At 56.9% G+C, this 20,388-nt stretch overlaps 7 protein-coding genes across 7 annotated transcripts; 2 read left to right on the forward strand and 5 right to left on the reverse strand.

Moving 5' to 3' along the window:
- Window positions 1-1,206: 1,206 nt before the first annotated feature.
- On the reverse strand, window positions 1,207-2,238 carry J7T54_004451 (uncharacterized protein; the record flags this gene model as incomplete). Its single annotated transcript, XM_051504370.1, has 4 exons — window positions 1,207-1,431; window positions 1,490-1,892; window positions 1,951-2,167; window positions 2,220-2,238. The coding sequence occupies 4 exons, from the start codon at window positions 2,236-2,238 to the stop codon at window positions 1,207-1,209; spliced, it is 864 nt and encodes a 287-aa protein (XP_051364280.1).
- Window positions 2,239-4,343: 2,105 nt separating this feature from the next.
- Window positions 4,344-7,696, reverse strand: J7T54_004452 (Sodium transport ATPase-like protein; the record flags this gene model as incomplete). Its single annotated transcript, XM_051504371.1, has 3 exons — window positions 4,344-4,958; window positions 5,014-7,389; window positions 7,442-7,696. The coding sequence occupies 3 exons, from the start codon at window positions 7,694-7,696 to the stop codon at window positions 4,344-4,346; spliced, it is 3,246 nt and encodes a 1,081-aa protein (XP_051364281.1).
- A 1,095-nt stretch (window positions 7,697-8,791) lies between these two features.
- J7T54_004453 (uncharacterized protein) lies at window positions 8,792-10,396 on the forward strand (the record flags this gene model as incomplete). Its single annotated transcript, XM_051504372.1, has 1 exon — window positions 8,792-10,396. The coding sequence occupies one exon, from the start codon at window positions 8,792-8,794 to the stop codon at window positions 10,394-10,396; it is 1,605 nt and encodes a 534-aa protein (XP_051364282.1).
- A 235-nt stretch (window positions 10,397-10,631) lies between these two features.
- Window positions 10,632-11,566, reverse strand: J7T54_004454 (putative kinase-like protein; the record flags this gene model as incomplete). Its single annotated transcript, XM_051504373.1, has 2 exons — window positions 10,632-11,227; window positions 11,284-11,566. The coding sequence occupies 2 exons, from the start codon at window positions 11,564-11,566 to the stop codon at window positions 10,632-10,634; spliced, it is 879 nt and encodes a 292-aa protein (XP_051364283.1).
- Window positions 11,567-12,720: 1,154 nt separating this feature from the next.
- On the forward strand, window positions 12,721-15,584 carry J7T54_004455 (Peroxisomal hydratase-dehydrogenase-epimerase-like protein; the record flags this gene model as incomplete). The annotated part of the gene is made up of 3 exons (XM_051504375.1): window positions 12,721-14,103; window positions 14,156-14,575; window positions 14,664-15,584. 3 exons carry the CDS (start codon window positions 12,721-12,723, stop codon window positions 15,582-15,584), a joined length of 2,724 nt encoding a protein of 907 aa, XP_051364284.1.
- Window positions 15,585-15,926: 342 nt separating this feature from the next.
- On the reverse strand, window positions 15,927-17,882 carry J7T54_004456 (E3 ubiquitin-protein ligase-like protein; the record flags this gene model as incomplete). The annotated part of the gene is made up of 1 exon (XM_051504376.1): window positions 15,927-17,882. One exon carries the CDS (start codon window positions 17,880-17,882, stop codon window positions 15,927-15,929), a length of 1,956 nt encoding a protein of 651 aa, XP_051364285.1.
- Window positions 17,883-19,385: 1,503 nt separating this feature from the next.
- On the reverse strand, window positions 19,386-20,357 carry J7T54_004457 (diphthine synthase; the record flags this gene model as incomplete). Its single annotated transcript, XM_051504377.1, has 3 exons — window positions 19,386-19,986; window positions 20,048-20,172; window positions 20,223-20,357. 3 exons carry the CDS (start codon window positions 20,355-20,357, stop codon window positions 19,386-19,388), a joined length of 861 nt encoding a protein of 286 aa, XP_051364286.1.
- Between the last annotated feature and the right edge of the window lie 31 nt (window positions 20,358-20,388).

Here is a 20,388-nt window from a genome sequence, read left to right on the forward strand (position 1 = left end):
TGTAACATTGCTCGCGGATTCTTTTCTTCCCAAAAGGGCCAGAGCGGTGCCCCATGCACAGCGAACCGTCTACACATTGAGCGAGCCCAATCCCTCGCGGCTCGGGGCCTTTTCCGCGACACATACAGCTACTGCGTAGTCTCCGTCGTGGGATATCGAAATCAGCGCTGTCGAGTCCTTCTCGTCTCCTGAGGCAGCTTTTATCCTCGCGTATGGCGCACGCCCACCCAGTCGCTCTTCTCCCTCTTGAGCCTTCAGTATCGATATATCATGAAAGGTCAACTTTCTGTGCGAGTGGGCCTTGATGGCAGCCTCCTTTGCCGCGAATCTGGAAGCAGAGGTCAGCTTATCTTACACGGCCCCCCTTTTTATGTATTGAGTTGCTCACCGTGATGCCAGGAACCGAGCACCCGCCCACAGATCGGGACGTTGCCGGCTCAGAATCTCATATCCATGACCATCGGCAGAATCTGACTGCCATTCCGACTTGGAGCGCAAAGTGTCATGTATCTTCTGCCGCACTACGTGGACGGTGGGATCATCTTTTGCAAAGACGCGAGAGATGAACCTGTCGGTATGCTGTGGGCTTCTGCCGACAATCCGAAAGATGCGACTGATTTGGCAAATGTCTATACCAACGCCACAAGGGTATTGAAAGGCAGCTAACTGTTTGGCCAGCGCTGTCGACATTTCATGATGAGCGTCCGTCAGGAGATAAACCGGTCGAAAAAGATCCACTTGAGAGCGCGACACGCGCTTATGCAGTCGCGCTGGGGCCACTTATCGATAACACCGACTTCCGGATCAGATCCACAATGACGCAGGCTTGCTTTAAGCCACCAAGATCTTCAACAAGTTTGTTGGTATTTATATAACATGCTCCATCAATGTTTTAGCAAGGATGCGCAGCCTTTTATTTCGACTGCATTAGCTAAACAAGGAATGTTTGACAAGACCGGAGCAAAAGATCCTACATTCCGTGCTTCCTTCGTTGTGTCAGACTGTTCCGGCGCAAACCGACAAACCAGACCACCGTCATGAGCGCAAATCAGAATGATGGCAACTCTTAGATAATGAACTCCAGCACGCCGAAATCAATGAGTGCAAGTGCTGCTGGGGCTAGCTTTCATGGCGAACAGTCTCGTGGTAAGGACTGGCGCGTCATGATGACGCGGGCGCTGGGTGTGACCGTATAAGTACAGTCGCTTAAGGCTCATTGAGCAGAGGGGCGCGCTCGCCCTCGTCGGAGGAGCGTTTCCACCTGATCTCGCGACCGGTCCAAGCGGGAACGGCGACGGCGACAGTGGCAATGAAGAGCATAGCCATGATGACAAAGGCAAAGATCCACTGCAGGGCGATAATCTGGCGGAGGAACTGCGAGACACCAATGGCGGCCGCCAGAACACTGAGGGAAAATCCCATGGTGTAGTCCTAGTGCAGACGGGTCAGCGATCAGGCCAACGTCAAGAGTGATCTACGTTTGCTTTACCTTGAACGCAACAATGTAGAAGCTGCCGTAGGCAAGGATGCCCCAGATGAAGATGTTACCAAAGATGCGGGCCACGAGGCTAGTCGGGTGGGGGACCATCAGGGCGCCGTTCCAGTGCAGCGCAACGTAGGTCCAGGCCAGGGGCATGGACGCGACGGGTGTGTGGATGAAGCGCGGGTACGTGTTGTGGCGGAAGTACAGCGAGGTCAGGTTGAGGAAGTTGAGGACCAGGATCACCTCAGCCCAGTGGAAGTGGGAACGGACGAAGAGCATGACAAAGGCGAAGTGGAACAGGTTGTTCATGATGAAGTGGCTGCCAACGCTGGCGGCGGCGTGGACATGGTCGGCGTTGGAGGAGAAGAGGTGGCCAATGTAACCAGCCTGGAAGATGAAGAGGATGATCCTGGGAGCGTGGTCAGCATGAGCCTCGGAAAAAAAGACGAAGATTTGGGAAATGATACCAGTAGATGGATGCGATCACCGAGTTCATTGTGAAAGCGCTGGGGTACAGGTCGTTCTGATCCCAGATGCGCTTGCGGATGGTGAAGCCATCGTGGGGAGCGTGGATTGTGTAGTATACCGAAACAACGAGGGATAGGAGCCAGGTGAGGATTGTGAGGACCTTGTAGATGGTCACCGACATCGCGCTGTGGTTCTCCCTCTTGCTGAAGGGGTTGTCTGCGCATGTCAGTATGTCGTGAACATGACCACGAAATCAATAGAGACCTACGTCGGTTCCAGTCGGTCATATTGGCGGTGTTTCAGTGAGCTAATACTCGATGAACTATTGCTGGAAGAATATGTGCGAGGTTGGAGAGGAAAACAAGTTGAAGGCAGGAGGAGGCAGCTCTCGGATGGTGTTTAACAAGATAAACGCTGACATGGAGCTCTGAGGTCACTCGGTGGTGTGAGTGCTAGCGACGGTGGGCAGAAGCGGGGCCCCTTCCTCAATTAACAGGGTGCCTGCAGCTGGAACTTGGCATTGCCATTGTGAGACTGCAGCCCCGGAGCAACAAATGTGACTCTAGTCCAGAGTCCAGACTCATGCCCATGACAATGTGTGCCTGGCATTGGTTGTTTTCTCTATTGGCCAGTGTTTTCCTCTCACAACACCCTGTCGCATAGTACGACAGCCTCAGCCTTGTTGAAGTCGCGTTCATCGTCGAGAGCAGCAGCGCCTGGCTTGGTGGGAGCTTGAGACTCTGCGTCACCCCTCATCATCGTCCAGGCGGCTCAGCGTGTCTCGCGGGTTGTTGGGACGCCCCTTGCAAAGCTGACGTGCGTCACACGACCCCCTCCGAACCGCCCCTGTTCACGCAGGAAAACATGCCACTGTTCGGATCGGGCATGTTGCTGTGGCAGGTGACCTCTGAGGAGTCCGTTTCCAGGTGAGATCGCCCGACTTGAAGAATGGCGCATGGTGGGGAAGCATATTTGGAGGCTGTACAGAGTAGCCTATAGACTATATATAGCCCACTTGTCTGTCCGTCTCGAATGCAGCTCCTACCTTGGTCGAGACTAACTTATGCAACGGTCTACCAGCCTACCCTGTAGCTTTGTCTATCCTATCGTTCGCTGACCTGCCAATACTTAATAAGTTTTCGGTGGGTGAGAGCTTTGGATTGTGAACTCTCAAAGGACACTAATATAACCGAGGCTTTCTGTGTTCATTGCCGAGTTTCAAAAATCCAATGCTATCGTCCAAACGTCATTCCGGGACGCTGTTTACACGAGCGACCAGATCTACGTTATTTGTATTTTGAAGGCACAACGGCCAGGATCATGGACATTATTCTTCCCCACGCTGAGGACCAGTATAAATTTTGAAACCGACCTCCAGTCTATAGAGTCGCATGCTTCTGCAATTGACTCAGAGTGTACCCTGTGTAACATCACAATACGAGGTGCAGTTGCCTCTTGCAAGGCTGTCTCCTGAGATCAAGATACCTTAGGTAGAGCGCTAGCCTCGTTTGTCCTCCTCGCCTCCTTGCCTCATCATCCTCATTCTGGACACCAACGTGCAGAAAACTCATTTTCGCATTCAATGCAATGTCCGTGCTTTGCCGATATACGGCGAGTCGCCAGCGTGCCGCCACATCCTTGATCTCAGGCCGTACTCCTTTCAGAAGCTTGACGCCAAACCGCCGTTTTACAACCATATTGACAAGCAGCGGTCAGCCGATTCAGCCCAGATCCTACCCAAGGGAAACTCGATTCCATGGGAAAGGTGCTGTGTACGCTGGCTCGACGACCAGCATCCGGCTCTTTGCAACGAATCCGCCCAAACCAAGTCAGGACCCCAGCCTAGATGCTACAATCGAGGAAGCCCAGCCACCAGCTGAGGAGCCAATGCAATATGATGAAAACCACGCAAAAATCCGCTGGAGGCCACTTACCACTCACGTCCTCGACGCTGTCCGTAAAAACATACCCAGGCACCCCAGCCTTTGACAAGAAGGATCCCGCACGCTTTCAAACACACTGGCGTAATGTCTTTGAGCAGATGAGAAAAGGCATCTCAGCCGATGGTGGCATCGGCAAGTACTTGACCGATCCGCCGGTCGAAAGAGCAAACGTCATGCTCTTCGACACATTGCCAGCTCGAGAGGAAGAACAGTGATGCTTCCAGCGTCGCGGAGGACTCTAGAGTGGACTAAGCAGAACATGTCGGGCGTAAGGCCATTTCTCTAGTACGGTAACTCAACTCCTGGGCGCATATTATTCGTCCCATGTACATTTGAAATCAACTTAGCCCCCTTGTACTTTATCTTACCCAAACCCTTTCCCAAAATCGCTATGCAGATGCTGAACTCTATATGTAGTATAAATGCAATCACTTTTCACAAGATGATGCTCACTGTTCGCTTTTGCTCCCGCCCTCAACCTCACCAAGAAAGAACTTGTCAAACACCCTCGCCTCGAGATCCTCCTCACCCAGCTCCTCACCCTTGCGCAGCATGAGGTTGTTGCGGCGGAGATACACTCGCTTCGCCCACTTCCACGACTCACAAGACGCGACGAAGAAGAAGAAGGCCGCAAACACCACTGTCCACTCCAAATCGATCCCCGTATGGAGGAACACGTAGGTGTTGAGAGTCGGGATGTACAGGGTCGGGATGATGATGAGGATACCGCCCACAATAGACCAGAAGAGGAACGGGTTGCGCCAGAGACGGTGCGCCCAGTTCCTCGTATCGTGAATCATGCCGTCAAAGAAGGACCGGCGCGCATCACAGAGGACCCATGCGAATACCAGAAAGATCCACGTTAAGACAATGAAGCAGGTGGAGCGGGCGCGGAAGACGCCCTCGCAGGTTGGTCCCCATTCAACGTTGCAGTTCTCGCCAAATTTGCCGTCCCAGATGCCAAACATGACGGTGACAAAGGTGCAGATTGTGCAGACCGCCATGAGAACGCCGTAGACGACGAGGTCGAGGAGAAATTCGGGCGTAAAAACGCCATGCTTGAGCTACACAGCGTTAGATTATACCGCAGATTACGGGGATTCGGCCGCAAGCACTTACACTTTGAGGGGGGCGCCGCAGGATATCTGGCGAGGCGCCCTCGAACCCAAGGCCAGTCTCGGTAAAGGTTCCAGCGACGAGCAGCATGAAGAGAATCTCAATTGGGGTCATCTGGAAGACGGACACGCCCGTCGAGTCCTTGTAGGCAAGACCAATCAGAAGAGCGGTGACGAAGCCGACATTGGCCGCCAAGACGTGCAGCATGAATTTTTGGATATTGTCAAAGATTCGACGTCCCTCCTCGACGGCGTTCAGTATACTGGCAAAGTTATCATCGCTCAGCACAATATCCGAGGCAGACTTGGCCACGTCACTGCCGTTGAGACCCATGGCGATGCCAACGTCCGCGCGGTGAAGACTGGGGCTGTCGTTCACGCCGTCGCCAGTCATGGCCACATAGCGTCCACGGCGATGTAGCGCGTCGATCATGCGCACCTTTGTCGATGGGGCACAGCGGGCGACGACCAGGGGGAGCTGAGGTAGTTGATCGACCTCCTCGTCCGACAGCTTGTCAAATTCATGAGCGGTCATGACAATCTGCTTCGCAATGTCGGCGCGGAGGAGATCCATACGGCTAGGCAGGATGCCCACCTCGATAGCAATCGTACGTGCTGTCTCGGGATGATCACCCGTGAGCATGTGGACAGCAATGCCTGCTTGGTGGCACTTGAAGACGCTGGGTCGAGTCTCCGGGCGAGGAGGATCATAAATGCCGACCAGACCACGGAAGACCATGTCGTCTTCAAATTCCTCGCGCTTCAAGGACCCAAGACGAACCTCGTCCTCGGTCACAGCGCGCGGCGAAGCGCGACTAGCGAACGCCAGCACACGCAGGCCACGACGAGCAAAGGCTTCCATGTTGGCAATGACTTGTGCCCTGACCTTGTCCGACATGCCCTCAATCAAGGTATCGTCAGCAGCGGCAACCTTATCACAGCTCTCAAGGACGCGCTCGACGGCGCCTTTGGTGAGAACCATGACGTCTCCGCTGTGCTTGTTCCGGCAAAGGACTGACATCTTCTTGATGCTCGAGTCGAATGGGAACTCAACCAGCTGATTCCATGCCGCGTCATCGAATGAGGGTTTCACGTCCCGACTGCGGCCAAAGCGAGCGGCAAAGACTTGGATGGCAATCTCGGTGGGGTCGCCGTTGACGTTCCAGGATGCGCCATCTTCGTCGGACACGGCGCGCTTCACAGTAGCCAGGTTGGCGAGCTGTGCCACATCGAGGAAGTTTTTGAGAGGCGCGTGGGCTTTTTCCTCTTCGAGCGCCTTGATGCTCTGACCGACGTCGCCGTCGGTCATGTCCTTCGGCAGGCCAGGCACAAATGTGAGGTCGGCAATTTCAGGATTGTAAGGCTCGTTGGTGATCCCGAGGCTATAAGTGCCATGCCCTGGCATCCACGCCATGCGGGCGACCATTTTACCCTGGGTGAGTGTGCCAGTCTTGTCAGAGCAAATATTGGTGACACCGCCCAAGGCCTCCAGAGATCTCATGTTGCGAACGAGAACATGGCGGTCGACCATGACCTTGGTACCCGCCGCCATGGTGATGGTAAGAACCAAGATCAAAGTGACAGGTAGAGTGCCGATAGCGGTGGTGATGGCATAAATGATGACATCTGTCCGGTTCGAGAACTCGTTGGCGGCCATCACGATGATGGCGCACAAAACAGCGATGCCAAAGATGATCAAGAATAGAGCAGAGAGCTTGCGCTGCAGAGGCGTGCCGACATTGAGCCCAAGAAACTCGCCGATTACGTCCCAGACTTTGCCAAGAGCAAAGAAGATGTAGTCTTTTGTCGAGGACTTGCCGAACTCATCCTTGTTGAGCTTGCGCGTGTCGCCTTGGGCGCGAAGCGCCGCGGCGATCGCACCGATTTCCGTATACATGCCGGTAGCGAGCACAATGGCCTTGCCACGTCCCTTGGTGATGGTAGTGGAGCTGAAGACCACATTGAGACGATCGCCGGGCCCGACATCGTCAGACTCGCTGTCACTGTCGGCACCACCTCCGCCACCAAAGACCAGCGCCGGATCTTTGCGTACCGGGACAGATTCGCCAGTCAGGGCTGCTTCATCAGCTTCGAGGTTGACGCACTCGATGATGCGGGCATCGGCAGGGACCACATCTCCAGTCTTCAGTTCTACAATGTCGCCAGGGACGAGTGTCTCGGCATCGACCGTCTCGCTGTGGCCCTCGCGAACGACACGAGCAGAAGGCGAGTTCAGAGAGCTCAGAGAGGCAATTGTCCGCTGAGCCTGTAGATCTTGGTAGAAGCCGATGAAGATGTTGAGGAGGATCATGCCGCCCAAGACACCCCCCTCTATCCAGGCCTTGATGGCGAAACTAGCAGCGAGGGCAAGCAGCAGGACCTAATAATGTCAGCCTGCATGTCGGTACCAGCGTAAGAGAACCCAAGCGTACCAATGTCATTGAGTTGAAAATCTGCTGCATAAAGATAGCCACAGCGCTGACACCCTTCTCTTGGCCCAGGTTGTTGGGGCCATACTTCTGGAGACGCTGAACCGCCTCGTCGGCACTGAGACCCTGGGTCTGATTGGTATCGAGCTCGACAGCTACCTCGTCTGCGGTCAGGCTGTGTGCTGGCCGAGAGATGGGCTCGTTGGACTGGCCCGAGATATGGGCAGCCACATCTTCCGATGCTGTCTTTCCCTTCATGGTCGAGAGTGGTGAGAAGACCAAGAGAGATGGTTTCAATCAGATGGAAAAGGGAACCGATATCCAGGAGGTATAGTCGACGGCGAATTAGTATTAGGGGATAACAGCTACACTGTCGCCATTTAAACAGTTTCGAGTAGTGGCAAACTTCACAGCAGCGCGGCCTCAGCTAGTTATTAAGAGTCACCACGCGGGGCCCGCGGAGAGCGGTGGGTTGAAGGTCTTTGTAATGATGGTTCTTCGAAGGCTATGACTTCTTCAGCAACAGGTACAGAAAAGTAAGATTCATAATAGTCGGCTGGGTCTAGAAGCCAAGACGCACATGGTCGGGACATGAAGGGTTTATGTGGGATGAGGTAGTGGGACGTGACGCTTATTCCCCATAAAGGGAAAGGCCGGTGAGCGACGCATCGAAAACATTTGGCAGGTCCAGTCGACAGAACACTGAATGATTACGCGAGATCTGGGAAAGACGGACGTAATTCGAGTTGAGAAGTTATGTCGATCGGGAACAGACGTGCGGGAGACGTGAAAACTGAGCGGGTCCGCCAGGCCACATTAGGCAGCCAAGACGCATGTTGCTCGACTTTGATCTGGGGCGCTAGTATTGCGGCTTATTTTGACTGGAGAAGAAGTCTAGAAGAGAAATCTGGGGTTCTCGCAGTTCTGCAGAACTGAGTAGGTTTTCGAATCGAGAAAACAGGATTGCATACTGGACTCAAGCTGGCTGGGTCTCTGCAGTCCCTTGATGGATGCCCCGGCGATGCCAATCGGGACGGAACTGGACAAAGCGGACTCGGGAGCCACTGTTCGACAGGATTGCTACGTAGAAGGCTTCACTTGACAGGAGTATGCGTGTGCCCAAGAATGCCGCGGCGAGAGCGATACCAGAGTCGCGATGTTCAATTCATGTTCATGGAGAACAAGTCAAAGTGAGTCTGTCCTACGGGGGCGCGGTCACGTGATAGCGCGTCACAGCACGCACCTGCCTGCCATGCGACGCGCCAGCCCAAGCTCATGCATGCCCCGACTGGCCTCACTACTCCCCCTTTCTCAAATGGTCGACTTGGACTCATCAGACACACCGTCGTCGTCATGAGTGAATCAGGGCGCCTGAAGAGACGGAGTCAGAATCTGCTGCACTTTTCCCTCAACAGGACAAGCTCCGATGCCGAAGCACAGTACAATGCCGGCGCACCGAAATCTGAGGCGTTGCCTGCCCGGTCGGCCACGCCACAGGTTGGCAATCACCAGCAGGCCCCACTGCCCACAAAGAAGGAGCTTGCCGCTCTAGCGAGACTGCCGACGAGTACGGCACGACCGAAGCCAGCGGGCAATTCGCCCAGGAAACCCCTGGGCGGTGGTATCAACAATGTTGTCGTCCAACCTTTGCCCGACTCTCCTCCAAGGAAACTCCCATTGGGCCGTATGGATCAGATCACCCAAGTCTTCCGACCACAGCAAAACCAGATCCCTGAGCCAGCACCCGTCGCTGACAAAGAAGAACATGATGAAACAAAGTCTATCTTTGCAGGGGACTCACTGCCAGATGATTGTCTGGCTTCAGGCTACACGACAGAGTTGATGGTGGGCCCAGACGAGGAAGCAGACAATTTCAAGGCTCGGATCCAGGCGCAAAACGAGGAGCCACGCCAGACGGCACCAGACAGGCGCGAGAGCGAGAGCAAGCCAGAGCGCTCCGAGCGCCTTGAATGGGGCAAGAAACACCATCATGCTCCCAAGCCAGCGAATGGCGGCTTTGTTTTCCACGCGGATGGAAGCGGGAAGATGGCTGTCGCCCATGTTCAGCAGCGTCTAGAGGCCTCGCAAGTCGGGGATGGGTTCAGGAACGAGCCTTTGGCAGAACGGCGACCATACCATGCAACACGACACTACCGCCCCGCGACGACTCCGCCGCCGCCACCACAGGCCAGGACAGAGATTCCCATAAGACAGGTGAATGTCACAAAGGAGCAAAGAGCACACAAGAAGAATCACCATTCGAGGAACTATTCCTCTGCGTACGAAAAGGACCCGGCACCCAAACAAAGCCGGCGAGCGGTGCGCAAGCAGGAGGCGATGACAGTGATCAACTTGACGGATGACGGAGGCCCAGAGAGTGATGGTTACGAGGACGAGGAGGATATCTACGAGACCCCGAGACCCAGAGCAAAACAAAGCAAGGCCAGGACAATTTCAAAGGATCACCTCTTGGAAAGTGCCCTGCCGCCGCCAACGATGGATCTCAGCAACCACCAGAGCAGGAAGCGCAGCCGCCCCGCGACGGACTACGACGACAAGGTCCTCAGCTCCATGTCCTGGGCTGACTTGCAAAAGGAGCCCTTTGACCATGATCCCTCCCAGGCCGCCGCGCATTCCCACGGGCAGGGCGGTAGCGAAATAGACCAGTTGACCAAGAACCTGGAACAGCTCAAGTCCAAGAGCGACGAGGACCAGCGGGCCTTCTTCTGCACAACGTCCATGGAGGACTGGGAAAAGTCGGGTGACTGGTTCGTCGACCAGTTTGCCGACCTGATGAAGAAGCTCCGCGATGCGCGGCGGGCGAAGCGGGAGATGGTGAGCGGGTTCGAGAAGGAGGCGGCGCAGCGCGAGGAGGCTGTGCGCCAACGCAGGGAGGCGATCGATCGCAAGCTGGCTAAGATGAAGCAGGACGGACGACGGGTTGTTGGGGGGAGCTGACCACGCACGGATAAATGTATGCGGGTCCCTTTGTTTTTTTTTTTTTTTTTTTTTCCCTCTCTTTTGCCGCGCACTTGGAGGAGACAAATACCCCCTTGACGATGATGATGATGATGATGACGATTGACGGGATCTACTATCTTGGTGCACTGAGGTTCAGTTGCTAACTTGTTTGCTCAAGATCATGCGTGGAGTTCTTTTGGTACGGGTCATATCTTGCTTGAGATCAATTCAGTCACAGACGATGAACCTCCTTGACCTTGCGGTCTTCATCCACTACCATCCGCAGCTGCTTCCCTGGCTGTCCTGGCAGGACCCCAGCCCTCACGCCGTCCGTGTACAGCTCGTAGGCGGGAAAATAGCCGTCCACGAACCTGACGACCTCCTCGACCGACATGCCCGCGTTGGGGTCTCCCTTGTCCCGGCGGAGATGCTCCTCCTGCTGCGTGCGCCAGGCGTACACAAAGTTCAAGTCCTCGGCGTCAATGTGGATGAATGCGTCAAAGAGGTCCGTCAACGCGTCGTAGTTCCGTAGCTGCTCGTTGATGAGGAGCAGGTGCTCCAGCTTGTGCAGGCCCAGCGTGCGGCTGGGGGCCTCCCACTTGGCCTCGGCCTCCGCATCGCTCAGGGCGCGGAAGCCAACGCACCAACCCTCCAGGATCACCGCCTTGACAGGGGGCTGGCCGGGCTGGTTGACGGGTTTCCGTTGCGCCTCGGGGGCGCGATCGCCATGGCCCGCGTACGCCGACTTGTCGTACACGGGTAACTTTGTGGGTTCCCCTTTGATCACCTTGTCAAAGAACGCCTTGGCGAATGGCAGATCGTGGGTGCCTGTGTCCCAAATCAGTGTTTGCTGTCGACGTTTTGAAGCGCAGACAGGAACGCACCTGGTTCCCCGCGATGCTGCCACAGTGCATTGTCCGCGTGGTCCCGCCCGAGGGCGAGTAGGTCCTCGTGGTTGAGGTAGAAGTCGTCGATGCTGCAGACGAGTGTGGGCACGCCTTGGGCCTCGAGAGCCGACGCGAGAGCCCTGACGAGGGTGGTCTTGCCGGCGCCCTGGATGCCATTGAGGCCGATGACAAAGGGCTTGGTGGAGGCGGGGTGTGACTTTAAGAGGTCGAGAATAAAAGGGACGCAGATGGGCGTCTTGTCGTCTACAAAGGTGGCCATGGTGGTTGAACGTGAGACGACATCCTCGGGGGATGTGGGAAGCAGCGTGAGCTACATCTTGTGGTGAGATTTGTGAAGGTTGGGGTTGCTGCCGCTGTATGTCACGGTTACATATGTGTGGGGTTGGCCGATGGGCGGAGGTGTTCTAGTCCGGGGATTAATAGGTCGGGGTTTACGATCACTCTCATTAGCTGCTCAACTAGTAGCAGCACAGTAAGCGATTGATTGAATGGTTCTTGGAGAAGCACGCGGCATGCTCTGGCATTGCACGAGAGCACTCCTGCAGTCAGTCTGCGTGTGCGTGTCCTACCCTACCGTCTAAGCTAGTCACACACAAGTGTTCTGGCGTCTCACTGATCCCAATCTCCTCGGCTGAGAGAAAAAGGGACAAGGGACTGACTGGCCTATCTATTGCTCGCTCAGCACTTGGTAATTGTCTTGATCTCAGTGCTGCCGGTTTTTGAGGGCAACGGCCTGTGTCAGTCAGTGGTCAGCGTTGATGGCACCATTACATGAGGTAGTGTGGTCTGACAATTGAGGCCTCACTGATGTCTGCTGCAGTCGTTGCAAGTCCAGGGTTTGTCGTATTTAAAAAACAAAGGAAAAGTCATAATGATCTTCTCTAGCCGGCCACTTCTGGCACATTGGCTTACATGTATACGCTCACGTACATGTACTTACATAGAAGCCGCTCGACTGTTGCGAGCATGTGATGATGGCACTGATGAGCACTGTCAATTCGGGACAACTGCCTGCGGACAGTCGCCCCACAAATGAGGTCACTGACAGTTGAAGCATGTGAACGTCACGCGATGCCGGATCCAGCCTAGCGTGCGCCCCACGGGGCCCTCGGCGTTCCCCAGCGGCTCCAGGGCCTCCAAAGGCTATAGGCAGCGAGCGAGCCGAGGTCCTTGGGGAGAGCACGTCGGTCGGTCCCTTGGACTCCAGATTTGTCAACCACCTCGCTGCGGAGAGGAGTGCATTGCCGAACAACTCTTTTAACTATTCCCTCTACCCTCCCTCTTCAACCTCCGTCTTCTGCTTGCTTCCCCCATTCCTTCATCTCCCCCCCCCCCGCCGTCGATCGCCCCAACATCACAACCGATCCGACACGACGCATCCCACACCCACCCACACACACAGACACGCCCGTCATGGCTGAGCAATTGCGATACGATGGCCAGGTGGTCGTCGTCACCGGTGCAGGCGGTGGCCTGGGCAAGGTGTACGCCCTCTTCTTCGCCTCGCGGGGCGCCAGCGTCGTCGTCAACGACCTGGGCGGCTCCTTCAAGGGCGAGGGCAACTCGACAAAGGCCGCCGACGTGGTCGTCGACGAGATCAAAAAGGCCGGCGGCAAGGCCGTCGCCAACTACGACAGCGTCGAGAACGGCGAACGCATCATCGAGACCGCCATCAAGGCCTTTGGCCGCATCGACATCCTCCTCAACAACGCCGGCATCCTCCGCGACGTCAGCTTTAAGAACATGTCCGACCAGGACTGGGACCTCATCAACCGCGTCCACGTCAAGGGCGCCTATAAGTGCGCCCGCGCCGCCTGGCCGCACTTCCGCAAGCAAAAGTACGGTCGTGTCATCAACACAGCCTCGGCTGCTGGCTTGTTTGGCAACTTTGGCCAGACCAACTACTCGTCCGCCAAGCTCGCCATGGTCGGCTTCACAGAGACCCTCGCCAAGGAGGGCGTCAAGTACAACATTATCTGCAACGTTATCGCACCCATTGCCGCCAGCCGCATGACCGAGACCGTCATGCCCCCGGATGTGCTCAACAACCTGCGCCCCGACTGGGTCGTGCCCCTCGTCGCTGTCCTTGTCCACAAGAACAACACCACCGAGACGGGCGGCATCTTCGAGGTCGGCGCGGGCGCCATGGCCAAGCTCCGCTGGGAGCGCTCGAGCGGTCTGCTCCTCAAGGCCGACGACTCGTACACCCCTGGCGCCGTCCTCAAGAAGTGGAACAAGGTCGTCGACTTTTCCAACCCCCAGTACCCCACAGGCCCCAACGACTTCATGACCCTCCTCGAGGAGTCGATGAAGATGGGCCCCAACGAGCAGGGCGAGAAGCTCGACTTCTCCGGCAAGGTCGCGCTCATCACGGGTGCCGGTGCGGGCATCGGCCGCGCCTACGCGCTGGCGTTCGCCAAGCACGGCGCCTCCATTGTCGTCAACGACCTCGCCAACCCCGACACCGTCGTCGAGGAGATCAAGAAGCTCGGCGGCAAGGCGGTCGGTGTCAAGGCCTCGGCCGAGGACGGTGACACCGTCGTCAAGGCCGCCATTGATGCCTTTGGCCGCATCGATATCCTCGTCAACAATGCCGGCATCCTGCGCGACAAGGCCTTCACCAACATGGACGACAACCTGTGGGACCCCGTCATGAACGTGCACCTGCGCGGCACCTACAAGACGACCAAGGCTGCGTGGCCCTACTTCCTCAAGCAAAAGTACGGACGCGTGCTCAACACCACCTCGACGAGCGGTATCTACGGTAACTTTGGCCAGGCCAACTACGCGGCGGCGGTAGGTCCCCATGATCACCAATCCCCATCTCGATGGAAGCTGACAATCTTAGAAATGCGGCATCCTGGGCTTCTCGCGCGCCCTCGCGGCCGAAGGCGCCAAGTACAACATCAACGTCAACACCATTGCGCCCAACGCCGGCACCGCCATGACCGCGACCATTATGCCCGAGGAGATGGTCCAGGCTTTCAAGCCCGACTACATTGCGCCCGTCGTCCTCGCCCTCTGCAGCGACAAGTGTCCCGACCCGACCAACGGCCTCTACGAGGTCGGCAGCGGCTGGGTCGGCAAGACGCGCTGGCAGCGCGCCGGCGGCCATGGCTTCCCCGTCGACGTCGACCTCGTCCCCGAGGAGGTCCTCAAGCACTGGAAGGCCATTGTCGACTTTGACAGCCCCAAGGTCGACCACCCGGAGAAGATGCAGGACTCGCTGTCCAAGGTCATGGCCAACATGGAGAACAAGCGCAACAAGGTATGAACCACGATAGTTCTCAGCCAGACATGTACATAGCTGTAAATACCAAGTTCTGCTTTTGCTGATCATCGCTCCGTCTCCGTAGTCCCCTGCCTCCTCCTCCCCCTCCAGTCAGGAGCCTGCCAGCGAGCACCTCGCTGCCATCCAGGAAGCCGTCAAGAAGGAGGGCCACCCAACCGAGTACAGCTTCACAGACCGCGACACTATCCTCTACAACCTCGGCGTGGGCGCCAAGAGCACCGACCTCAAGTACGTCTTTGAGGGCGCCGAGGATTTCCAGGTCCTGCCCACCTTTGGCGTCATCCCCCCATTCAACGCCGAGATGCCGTTCGACTACGACACCATTGTCCCCAACTTCAACCCCATGATGCTCCTCCACGGCGAGCAGTACCTCGAGGTGCGCAAGTGGCCCCTCCCCACCGCCGCTCAGCTCTCCTCCAAGGCGCGCCTGCTCGAGGTCGTCGACAAGGGCTCCGCCGCCATCCTCAAGAGCGGCGTCACCACCACCCTCGCCGAGACGGGTGAAGAGGTCTTCTACAACGAGATGACCGTCTTCCTCCGCGGCTGCGGCGGCTTTGGCGGACCCAAGCGCGGCGCCGACCGCGGGCCCGCCACCGCCCCCAACGCTGTCCCCAACCGCCACCCCGACGTCGTCGTCGAGGCCAAGACGAGCGAGGACCAGGCCGCCATCTACCGGCTCAGCGGAGACTACAACCCGCTCCACGTCGACCCTGCCTTTGCCAAGATGGGCGGCTTCAAGGCACCCATCCTCCACGGCCTGTGCACCTTTGGCTTCGCGGGCAAGGCCGTCTACGAGCGCTTCGGCGCCTTCAAGAACATCAAGGTGCGCTTCGCCGGGCCCGTCATCCCCGGCCAGACGCTGGTCACCGAGATGTGGAGGGATGGCGGCAAGGTCACCTTCCAGGTCAAGGTCAAGGAGACGGGCAAGCCGTGCATTGCCGGGGCGGCGGCGGAGCTCATGGACGCCAGCCAGAGCAAGATCTGATTGATATCTGGAGTGTGATGTGTAACGAACGCCCCCCAAGCAGAGGGAAAGTGAATCATTTATAGTCATGTATTATACAAGCACTGTGCTCTAATCCATTGTCCGTCAACGCCGTTCTGCTGCTGCTGCTGCTGCTGCTACGCCTGCTGCTACTGGTTGCCCATGCAGGCGATCTTGTTGTTGTTCTTGTGACCGTAGTAAAAAGGGGGCACCAGCAGTGATAATAATGCCCTTCCGGTCTCGTCTATGTCTGATCAGCACCAACGCCGCCCCGCCCAAACGCCAGATGCCATGGATCGCCAGATGCCGAGGCTGTCCCCATACCCACATGATGAGCCCGTACTAGAGAAAGAAGCAATTCACAACCAAGTCAAACACCTCGGCGGTGGTAGGTCGGTGCCCGCGCAGCACGTCCCAGCGGAACGCGGCGAGCTCGCCTCCCCTCGACGCGACGCCCGTCTCGAGGAACGCCTTTTCTTCCCCGGACAGGTCGCGATCCTCCTCCGCCTTCCACTTCCGCTCCGCCTCCTCCCTCGCTTGGCGGAGGATCTTGTTGGTGTCCTCCGACTCCCAGAGGTTGCACCGGTCGCACTCCTTGCACGGGCGCGGATCGCCGTCCGGTCGGAAGTGGTCGCAAAAGTGTCGGTATCCCTCTTCGCTCAGGTCGGCGCGGCACACGTAGCACATCTTGTACCCGCAGGGACACGTCAGCTTGTTGCAGCCGTCGTTCTTGACAAACGATGTGTTGCACTTGGGACACACGCGCTTGATGGCCAGGCTCATGGCCGTCTCCACCTGCGTCCGCAAAGCGACCAGGGACGATTCGTTGCAGACGTGCACATCCTTCCACGACTTGCCGCACGTGAGACACGACGGCCTGCCACACTCGGGGCTCTGACACGTGAACTTTTGGCCCCGTCTCCGCCGCCTGTGCCGCGTAATCGCCGCGTCCCACTCTCTTCGAAGATAACGGCCCCAAGCGTGCTGCTGGCCGAGCAGGAGGATCAGCACCGAGCCTGCTAGCGACAGGAACACGGCCATGGGCGCGAAAAAGAGCACACCGAGTGAAGTAAATGACAAAGAGACAATGCTGGCAATGTCGACCCGCAAACGCGCCTCGTGCGCCGGCACATAAATGTCGTCAATTTCCGCGTAGTTGCAGAACGGGCACCGCACGAGTGGCACGTTGGATGCGAGCAAGCTGTGCTCCGCAAGCCGCTGGTCGAGCTTGTGCAGGATCTCGGCGCCCTTCTTCTCCTCCGTCATTGCCCGCTGCATGTGATCGCGCTGGACATGCCCCGTGCACCCGTCGCCGTCCACGGCCATGCATTTCAGCGTGCCCGTGTCGGGGTTGATGCTGCTCTGCCAGCCTTGCCCAAAGACGGCCTCCCTGATTGAGTGCTGCACGCAGCGGAAGCAGATCATGTGGCCTTCCTTGTTGCAGTGGGTGAACTCCTCAAAGGTGCCGGGGCAGAAGCAGCAGGTACAGTCATACGTGGCGTCGGCCGCCTCCGCCTCCTCGTTGTTGATCTGCACGGCGTATTCCCTGTCGGCCGCTTCCTTTCGCTCGGCATCGCGCTCCTTCAGGGGCGCGATCAGGCGCGTGAACAACTCGCGGTCAAACTCGGCATTACCAGTCGCTCGTATGGCGGGATAGATGGCCCCTTGCCCTGTCGACCGCCAGACCACCAGGGGATGATGCTCTGCCTCGCCCGTGGCGATGGGCTTCCGTCGGAGGAAGAAGGAGGAGATGGTGAAGCGCCATGATTTGGACGACAGGGTGGCGAGCGTTTGGCGGGCCTCGAGGTACGAGTAGTTGGACTCGGCGAGGACGGCATTGATGTTCAACTTGGACAGTCCCTTGAACTCTTGATAGGCCAGATTTTGCACGGCGGTGATGTATTCCTTACTTCGAAAAGACTCTCCGCGGGGGATCGGTTCGGATTCGCCCGTGTGATTCTCAGCAACCCTCCATCGCCCCTTGACCCACTGAACGCGATTCTTCAGTAGCGTATCAGCAACCAGTGCCAATCGAGACTCGCCATCAAAGCTTCCGAGAAGCTCGCGGAACACTTCGATCCGGATGTCGGGGAAGACGGCAGCCAGGGCCTCCAGGCTGTTGTTCAGCTCCCGCAGGTTCGGTCGCTCGGGAGGTATGCACGGGAGCTGGATCTCGTCGTGGATGTACTCGGGGAGCAGTTCGACTTCGGAGGCCGATGAGGAGGCTTTCGGACGACTGGACGCGGATGCTGGCCTTGGTGGCCTATCGCTCGAGGTGAGCAGGCCAGTGAAGACCATGGTGGGCGATGCTCATACTGCAGGGATCGGTGCGAGGGTGAACTGCTAGATGGACGAGGATTGCCAGTACACACAGATGTATGCGCGTTTCGAAGTCTGTATGAGACTATCAATAACTGGTATAGAATTGTTGATGTTGGTTTGTCCTTTGTCTGCCGGAGGAGATCAAGGATGTATGATGATTCCTATGAATCTAACGTCACGTGCGAATTGTCGGGTCCGTGCAGAGGTACCTTACCTTGTATATCCGATACTCTGGTATCCGTACTCCGGACTCCGTCGATTAATATACCTAGGAGTGCACGTCGACTTGTCTCACAGTAATTAACCTCATTCCTTCTCCTCTATTATACACCGATACCTTTCTACTTTCTGTACCCGCTTGACTAACCGTTTTTCTTCATCCGGCCTTGCTTTACTATCAAGCCATTTCGGAAATGACACGCACCCAGATGGCATCCCCACTAATACGCCGCCGCTGCCAGGGCGCGCAATCCGAACACTCATCCTTCTGCTTATCAAAATAAGTGAGAACAGGCTCATACGAAAGCTGTTTATAAATAACAGACCGGCCCTTTTTATGTCAAGACCAGACAAGGAGACAACATGTCCGAAGCCCACACTATACACTTCATCGCCAACCACATGTCCATACCCGTGCCGAAGATAATATGCGATCGTCCATAAAGGAACAGCACATATAATCATGCCATATCAAGGGGCGAATGACAGCATCTGGCTGGGCACTTCGTTCAAAGGAATCGCAAACGAGAATACTAGATCCGCTCCGCGGTATGATTAACGAGCTCCGCTCGATTCCCCCGCCGGAAGGGACGAATCGTCGACGGACGGCCGTTTTTCGACTATTGTCTGCCCAGGAAATTCTACTGTGGCCCGTTCGCTACCACACGCGAATTCCATCACGCGCTATCCGATAACAGTCCATGGCACGCCAACTGCACCAACTTCCCTGACCTCGGTGAGCTTTTCGCATTCTATCAGCAAGCAGAAGGGAGCAGATTGGTTCTCACCCATGGTGGTTCTTCACTCATGGTGATCTCAGCAGCTTCAATATTCTGGTCCATGGGGATGCTGGCATGGGCATTGTAGATTGGGAGACAGCAGGATGGTTCCCGTCATACTGGGAGCATACCACTGCCAAATATGTCGACCCCGATAACCCATTCTGAGAGGGACCGGTCGATCGTTTCATAACGCCGATGCTTCAGGACTGGAAGATGGAAACTATCAGACGCAAGTATTTTGGAGATTTCTGATTTGCCTCTATACAGAGTGTCGGATTCGCGCCTGGCCGGCTCCAGCTGCCTCTATGGCATCCTGTCCCCGCGCTGGACTCGCTGCTGCCTATTGACCGCCAGCATAGGCATATGCCAGTACAAGCGTGTCTTGCCGTTCGATCATACGGGTTCAGTTCAAGCGCGCATCGGCAAAGGGCGGCCGGCATTTGAAGTTCGACCTTGGCATCCAACCCCCAACAAGATATCATTGTCTGTCATACTCAGCCTTCCACAGAGAAGTCCACTTCTCCTTGTCGACGGCAAACTCCCGCACAAAGTCATGCTCGAGCTCGTGAGTTCTCCGCCCGAGAAGAACCAGGCTATGCAACGGGGGGCCCAACGCCTCATCCTGCGCACAGAGCTCCTCCAACGTCCCGGCCACGAACTTTTCCGTCTTCCCACCTACGCGCGCCGCCCCAATGGCGAGGCTGTCCTTGCTGTAGACGCCCTCCTTGCGCTCCTCTTCAATCTCGAGCATCTGCTGCGCACATTGGCCGACTGTCATGTACCTGGGCGGCTCGTAGATCAGCCGGCCCCGGGCCATGTTCTCCAGGCTCTGCTCCTTCACCTTTATGTCCACCAGGACCAACGTGTGCAGGCCGATGGTCCGGTTCTCCTTTATCCGGTCGTAGAACGAAGATGGTTTCCAGGTGTCTGTGAAGAAGACCATGGAGACGGTCTGGCCGAAATTGTACAGCTGGAGGCCGCAGGCGCCGATGCCCGACATGATCGATGCGTTGGGGACGGTGCCGACGGTAATGCCGAGTTCGCGTGCGCGGATGACGAGATCGGTATGTGTGGTAGCTCTGCGATTTGTGTCAGTCCGTCTCCGGTGCGCTGGCGAGGGAGGGGGCTGCCTTGACTGACCCAAAGGGATCGCCAACGACGCAGAATGCGACGTCCACGGTAGCAGCATCGCGCAAAATCTCGTCACTGTTGGACTCGACCATCTCGCGGTCGGCAATCGTTATCGAGCGCCCATAGTACTCTTCCTGTTCAACCGTGAGCTCCCGCCATGCTGTCCCGTAGCCGCAAGACGTACCAATTTGGCCTGGTCGACCAGAAGGATGCTCGTGTAGGCTTCGAGGTAGACCCTCGCGGCCTTCTTGACCACCTCCAGCCCCTTGACTGTGATGTCTGTCTCGTCAGAGAGACCTAGCCCCACGAGGTACAGCATGTTTGTGGTGATGTTGCTGGTAGACGAGGCT

The sequence above is a fragment of the Emericellopsis cladophorae genome (assembly GCF_022114955.1).
Source record: "Emericellopsis cladophorae strain MUM 19.33 chromosome Unknown NODE_8_length_656085_cov_119_647849, whole genome shotgun sequence".
NCBI lineage: Eukaryota > Fungi > Ascomycota > Sordariomycetes > Hypocreales > Bionectriaceae > Emericellopsis > Emericellopsis cladophorae.